The 7,783-nt window shown below is 37.5% G+C and overlaps 1 protein-coding gene across 2 annotated transcripts in view; it reads left to right on the top strand.

The window, feature by feature from the left end:
• Positions 1 to 7,783, top strand: part of Dnajc1 (DnaJ heat shock protein family (Hsp40) member C1) — a 180,027-nt gene that overhangs the window by 111,089 nt on the left and 61,155 nt on the right. For both annotated transcript variants that reach the window (XM_005354661.3, XM_026782827.1), the window contains one exon: positions 5,458 to 5,621. In XM_005354661.3, the coding sequence (XP_005354718.1) occupies positions 5,458 to 5,621 (164 nt within the window). The remainder of the gene's footprint in view (positions 1 to 5,457; positions 5,622 to 7,783) is intronic.

The raw sequence follows: 7,783 nt of genomic DNA, 5'->3' as shown, positions 1-7,783 counted from the left end.
CCATGAGCTCTGAGGGAAGGATTTGATGGGGAACTCTCATTTTGATTCCATGAGCTCTGAGGGAAGGATTTGATGGGGAACTCTCATTTTGATTCTCTCCTCACATTGTCTAGCTGTGTGTTTCTGTATTTATTCTCATTTGTTGCCACAGGAAACCTCTCTGAAAATAGCAGATACCATTAGGAATTATTCTTTTTTGTGTTTGTGGGTTTTTTTTGTTGTGGTTATTGATTTATGACCAGTTGTGTTTGGTTTTACCCTGTATCTTGGGACTATCTAGTCTCTGGTTCTTGCTTACCCAAGCACTGTCTGGTATGTGTTCCTTCTAGTGGCCTTAAATCAAATTAGACAATTGTTGGCTATTCCATGAGTTTTGTACCACCATTGTCTTAGCATATTTTGCAGGCAGTACAGATTGTAGGTCAAAAGTTTTGTGGCTGGGTTGATATCTATGTTTCTCTTTCAGTAGTCTACAAATGTTGAGATAATTCTTAAATATTTTATTATTTTGAATAGTGTGTAGGTGTGTGTATGTGAATGCAGGTGCATAGAGACCAGAGGTGTTGGATTGCCCCTGGAGCCGCAGTTGTAGGCATTGTGACCACCACAGGATTCAAACCTAGGGCCTTTAGAAGACTAGTTGCTCTTAACTGCTGAGACATCTCTGTAGCCTTAAATCAAATTTTAATAAAAACTTGAGTAATATTCACACAAGCAGCATCCAGATACTGTGTTTTTATATTAACTCATAAGTTTTCTTAATACGCCTCACAGTGCTGCTAAAAAGAAAAATCTTAGATTTTTTTCTCTTGAGTAAAGTATAATTGATGTTATTACCTCCAAAATTCATGTGCTTGTAGCAGTACTAACTATGTAGGCTTTATTGAATCACAGTTATTGGAGGGATACTGAGAATACTTGGCAAATAGAAATCTTTGGGCCACTTAGGCATGTTTTCTGGACGTTTAGTTTTGAAAATACTTGCCTTTTAATTTATAAAATTTTGCCAAGTGCAAAATGTTGGATGGTGAAAACTCATGAATTATTTTAAAGCACAGAATTAAGTAAATATTTACTGAGCTTTTGTTTTGGTTTTAGGAGCCTGAATTTACAAATAGATTTATGTTGTACGGCTTTGCACATTATGTCTATAGTTTTCCCATAAGACATGTGAACCTACCTTCCCATGCGTGGACTTGTTTTCACTGTGGTGTTGCTTCTCTATATTGGTGCTCACTGCACCCCTCTCCTTGATCTCAGTCCCTATATGCCTTCATATAGCCATCTGTTTTATAGAATATCCAACCTTATAGAATAATCAGGTATGTGTGTGTAAACTTGAATAAATGTAAGAATATGTAAAAGCATGATTTTGCTTTAAAATATGGAACCATGTGCTTTTCTGATTTTTCTTTTGCTACTTAAACTTACTGACATACCCATAAAATTATTAATGTATCTCTGCTTCAGTTTGATTTAGTATTTCTTCATGTAGATAAATACATCAGTAATTATATAGTCGTGTCTCTTACAAGGCATTTACTGTTAACTAGTATCTCTATAAGCAGAAAATAGTCTCACACATACACACAAAAGCACATACATATGTGTATACTCCCATGCAATTACATTCAAAATTTTTATGCCTAGAAAAGGTTTATATATTTAATCTTAATAGATCTTCTTAGACTACTATCCCACAAGATTATAACAGAATAATTCACATTTCTAGAAAGAGCCTTCCCCTTGCCAGAAGTATATGCTACTAGATTTTTTTTTTAATTTGTACCCTCATAATAGGTTTTAAATCATACATGGTATTACTTGAATTTTCATTTCTTTAGTTTGAGAGTATTGGCTTTTTCCCTATTTTTTAAAAATAAATTTATTTTTTTTTAAAGATTTATTTAGTATCTCAGTATTCTGTCTGTATGTATGCCTGCAGGTCAGAAGAGGGCACCAGATCTCATCACAGATTGTTGTAAGCTACCATGTGGTTGCTGGGAATTGAACTCAGGACCTTTAGAAGAGTAGCAGTGCTCTTAACCACTGAGCCATCTCTCCAGCCCCTAAAAATAAATTTGTTAATTTTACATTCTGGCCATGGTTTCCCCTCTTTCCTCCCCTCCCATTTCCCCATCCCTTTTTTGTTTCCATCCCCCAGTCTACTCTGTTTCTGTTTAGGAAAGGGCAGGTCTCCCATGTGTACAAAACATGGCATATCAAATTGCAGGAAGACTAAGGATCTCCCCATCTATCAAGGCTGGGCAGAGCGACCTGTGTGAGAAGTAGTATCCCAAAAGCCTCTAAAAGTCAGAGATAGCCAGTTGGCACACACCTTTAGTCCCAGCACTCAAGAGATATAGGCAGGAGGATCTCTGTGAGTTCAAGGCCAGCTTGGTCTACAGAGTGAGTTCCAGGACAGGCTCCAAAGCTATAGAGAAACCTTGTCTCAAAACAAAACAAAACAGAGTCAAGACAGCCCCTGTTCCCACTGTTAGGGGTCCCCACGAAAGGACCAACCTACACAACTGTAACATAATATGAGAGATCCTAGGTCAGTTCCATATGTGCTTCCTGTTTTGTTGATTCAGCCTCTGTGAGCTGTGCCCATCCCAGGTTGGTTGATTCTGTGAGTTTTCTTGTGGTTTCCTCGACCCCTATGGCTCCTACAATCCTTTCTCCTGCTTCTGCAGGATTCCCCAAACTCTGCCTAATGTTTGGTTATGGGCCTGCATCTGTTTCCATCAGCTGCTGGATGAAAGACCCCAACCCTAGTCTCCATCTTAAGATGTTTTTGTGATCAACTAGGCCAGGAAAAAACAGGATATCTGTGGGCGACAGAAGTAGTCTTGAAAAAACCCCCAGTCCTTTGTGTATCAAAACCCAGGGAGGCAGAAACTGGCTAAAGCTGGCTTAATTTAGACTTGTTTCTGTCCTGTTAAACTTGTGTTTGTCCTGATGTTGATCTCCCCCCCATATGTTAATTTGAGTTGACCAATGATGTTGCTGTTGCTATGTTTCCCTGTTATGTAACCCTGAGACCCTATAAATGCTTGCTGGAAAAATACCAAGGGGGCTCAGTCTCACTGGAGTATTGGGTCCCCTGTTGGCGTCTTTGACATTAAAGAATCCTCTTGCTGTTTGCATCCATTGGCATGGCTTATTGAGTCTGGGGGATCCTTCCCTGAACCCTAGAAATTAGGGTCTTTCACTGGATAATTCACCTTTCAGATGACAGTTGGGCTAGGCACCAATCTAGACACGGGAGATGGTCAGTTCAGGCTATTATTCATCTGCTATTGCCGGGAGTCTAAGTCTTCCTTTTAGATTTCTGGGAGAGTCTCTTGTGCCAGGTTTTTACCTTACCCCGAAATGCCGCCCCTCTCCCCAGTAGTCTCAGTATTTCCCCCTCTGTCAGCTCCCCAACCTGATCACTCATGTTCCCATCCCCACTTGCCCTCAGTCTACTCATGAAATCTCTGCTGTTTCCCTTTCCCAGGGAGATCTGGTGTCCCTGAGTATAGGTTTCTTGTTTTGTGGTCTTGTGGATTTATTCATTTGGATTGCCTAGTCATGACCTTTACTACTTTTTCTCTTGGATTGCCCGTCCTCTTATTTATAAAAGTAATCACCTTCTTTAATTTCTTTATTAATTTTCTGTTTGCCCTCTGAGTTGCAGATACTCTTTCCAAATTTGTTGTCTCTTGGTGTTAATGCTGTCCTTGTCTTTATTATGGTATTTGGGTTTGTGATATAAGTTAAGATTTCCTCTTATTTCATATAGCACACACATGATTTTTAAGTTAATCTTTGTAAGATTTTTGGAATTCCATTTTTAAAAATTATCTTCTTTTCCAGATGGAATTTATTTTTATATAGCATTATAATATTGTGCTGGTTTTATTTCATATGAGTATTTAGTTTTGTTGGCATCCGTTGTTAAGCCGTTTTCCCTCTGTACTGAAAGGTTTATGGATTGTCTATTTTTTTTTCTAGAGATTTGATGAGTTTTTTCACAGTGGCATTGTGATACTCACATGCACACAAAAATATCAGATGGTAAAAATGTGGTTGTGAGGTCAGGGGAATTTGCAGATGAAAGAGAAGCAGCTTCTCAGTGTTGTCACTAAGGTGGAATGAAGAATACCATCTGTTGTCTGAAGATAGACAAGACAGTTTTATCATTTTAGGAGCATCATAGGGTGTGCTGACACAAACTGAGAAACTGAGATCACTACAATGTTGCTGTTACTTGTTGATGTCTGCAACCACCATAGTATATGCCTTGTTGGAAATACTTTTTTTCTGAGACAGAGTTTCTCTGTAGCTTTGGCACCTGTCCTGCAACTACCTCTGTAGACCAGGCTGGCATCAAACTCTTAGAGATCTGCCTGCCTCTGTCTCCCGAGTGCTAAGATTAAAGGCGTGCACCACCACTGCCCGACTTTTTTTTTTTCTTTTTAAAACAGGTTTCTTTGTAGCTATGGTTGAACTCACTTATAAACCAGACTGGCCTTGAATGTATAGAGAGCTGCCTGCCTCTGCCTCCTAAATAATGGTTTTAAAGGCATATGTCACCATGAATTAATAGCCTTGGAAATATTTTTATGCAACATTTGGCTGATGTTCCCAGATCAGATTTTCTTTCTAAAATATTGAAAATATAAATGTGTATCATTAATGCTATATGTAACTAATGAGAAATAAGGATATGATTAAGAAATTGAGGGTAGTAGAAATGGCTCGATGGCTAAGAGTGCTGTGGGGCCGCACACCTTTAATCCCAGCTCTTGAGAGATAGAGGCAGGTAGATTTTTGAGCTTGAGGCCAGCCTGGTCTACATTGTGAGTTCTAGGACAGCTCTAGCTACACAAAGAAACCCTGTCTCAAAAAAAGAATAAAACAAAATAACAACAAAAACAATGAAAGAATGTTTCCTGCTCTTCCAGAGGACCCAAGCTTCCATTACCAGAGTCCAGGTTGGACGAGTCACCAGCTGGCTGACCAGCTGACTGTTACCCCAGATCCAGGGCATCTGACACCCTCTTCTGGCCTCTGTGAGCACCTGCATATATGTGGCACACATTCACATAGACACATACATATACACATAAATAAAAATTAATCATTAAAAAAATTAAGACACTAAATTAAAGCTCTTTCCATTGTCCGAAACAAAATGTTTTAATGAAAAGTACTTTGAAGACTAAAAGTCGATGCAAACAGATAGTGTGATCATGTCACAATCACATTGTCAGCATCTGAGTTTGTTATTAAATAATTTAATGATCAATGTGCAATAGAGCTTGTAGCTATTTACAACAAGCAATTCTGTCTTGATAAAATAACATGTTCTTCAAAGATCTATTCTATGAATACAGTGCTAGAATATTTTTAATTTCTTTTTATTCTGAACAAATCTCAATAACTGGTTCTTTTAAATATTCTTTTTAGAACAGAAGAAAGTTAAAGTTAAAAAACCGAAACCAGAATTTCCTGTATATATGCCTTTAGAAAATGCATATATTCAGTCTTACGATCATGGGACTTCTATTGAAGAAATAGAGGAGCAAATGGATGATTGGCTGGAAAACAGGAGCAGAACACAGAAAAAGCAGGTAATTAAACTTTTTAAAGTTGATTTGGAGAGCTGATGAACATCAAATCCAGAAACCAAGAAGAACAACCATGAGCTGTAGCCCCACCCTGCAGATGTTTGATAGTTGGTTTGTGTGTTTGCTGCCACTGTAAAAGTTGGTCTGCCTGTGTAGCCAAGGCTAGTCCAAAATCTATTATCCTTTTACCTCTACCTCCCACATTCTGAGATTGCAGACTAACACCATTTCTCTCTGTGTAAATAAATGTTTACGCTTGTTTTAACTGAATAAGAAACCTAAAGTACATTCACTGTCGTTACACAGTTCAGAGAATTATTATAGAGTGAACTTGTTAACCATTGCAAAGAAAGGGTTAGAATAATAGCCAGCAAGAGAACTCAGAGGATAAAGACACTTGCTACCAAGCCTGATGGTCCAGGTTCAATCTTTGGAACCCACATGCTGAAAGGAAGAAACCAATTCCCACTAATTGTCTTTTGTCCTATGAGGGGATTTTTATCTTTGTAGGGTAAGTTCAGAACCTGTTTTTCAATTTTCTATTCTATAGAGTCATTTTGGGAGCACTAGCATTAGTTTGTCTTCAGAGGTCTAGAAAACTCAGCAGTGCTGATTTATTCTGTTAGGAGATCTCATTGCTCAGTGTCGTTGGATGCTTCTTATTTGTCTAAGTGGGCTACATCTTGCTTTAAATGTTAGAAGGTCAGATGTGTCTGGAAATTGTCTTAGCTATTCTGAACCTTCTATTTTATGGGAATATAACTGTGTAGAATATTTCTTAATGATCCTCTGGATTTAAGTGGTACCTGTTAGAATTGCTGTTTCTCCCCAACTTTACAGATTTGGGTCTTCTCTTTTTCCTTTGGTTAGTTTGCCCAAGTTTGCTAGTTTCATTTTTTTCCATAAGCCAACTTTGTTTCATTGATCCTTTCTATTATTTTAGTGTCTGTTTCATTGAGTTCAGCCCTGATCTTTTTTTAAAATTTCCTTTACTGATTTTAATTTATTCTACTTGAAATACATCACTAGGTTATTTGTTTGAGAATATTCTGTTTTTATACATTTGCTACTTCTCACACATTCTTATGTTCTGTTTCAATTTTAATTTAATTATAGGAATCCCCTCCATTTTTTCAATGGCCTAGTTTTATTCAAAGTATATTATTGGTCAGACTCTATGTGTTTTGCATGATATCTGTATGTAGTTCTCTTGCTATTAATTCTTTATAACCTAGTTCCATTATAATCTGATAAGATGCAACAAATTCGGTTTTTAAAATTGTTAAGATTTGATTTTATTTTATGTGCATTGGTGTTTTGCCATGGGTGTCAAGTCCCTTAGAACTGGAGGTACAAACAGTTGTGAGCTGCTATGTGGGTGGTAGAACTTGAACTCGGGTCCTCTGGAAGAGCAGTCTGTGATCTTAACCACTTCTCCAGCTCTTTGTTCTGTTTTTGTCTGAATGGTCACTGATGAGAGTAAAGACTTCCACTGTTGTTGATTTGATTTGTTTTTCACTTTATGTCCAGCAGAGTTTTATAAAATTGGGTGTTGCAAGTTTAATGTATGTATGTCTATAACATTATATCCTCTGATGAGTATTACCTTTATACATATGTGGTACCTTCATTTTTCTCTTTTAATTTTGGTTTAAAGTCTGTTCTAGTAGATATGAGTGTAACTACACCTTCTGGCTTAAGGGTTCTACTTGCCTAAAATATTATTTATCATTGTTTCACTTCCAGCTTTTACTGGTGAGGCAAGCTTCCTGAATGCAGCACCTTGTTGAATCTTTGTTTAATGTAGTCACCCTGCATCTTTTACTTGGAGAATTAAAACTGTTTACGTAATTATTGTTGAAACGAATGGTTTATGACTTACTGTATTGACAATATTTGGTTCCCCCTTATTTCTCATTTATTTGCTTCTTTCACACATTTTATGATTGTATATATTCTTCCTTGTCTTGGTCTTTTGATGAATCTCTGAGATCTGCTATGTTCTATTCATCCCTACTTTTGTATTGACTGTCTGAAGATTATAACTAATCAGCCTTGACTTTAAGCCTGGCCTGATGCTTTTTTATATGTTTCATCTAGTCTGTTGATGAGGGAGGCTCTGAAGTGTGTGTGTGTGTGTGTGTGTGTGTGTGTGTGTGTGTGTG

This window comes from Microtus ochrogaster, chromosome 16 (assembly GCF_000317375.1).
Source record: "Microtus ochrogaster isolate Prairie Vole_2 chromosome 16, MicOch1.0, whole genome shotgun sequence".
NCBI lineage: Eukaryota > Metazoa > Chordata > Mammalia > Rodentia > Cricetidae > Microtus > Microtus ochrogaster.
This window is presented reverse-complemented; position numbering and strand designations above follow the sequence as displayed.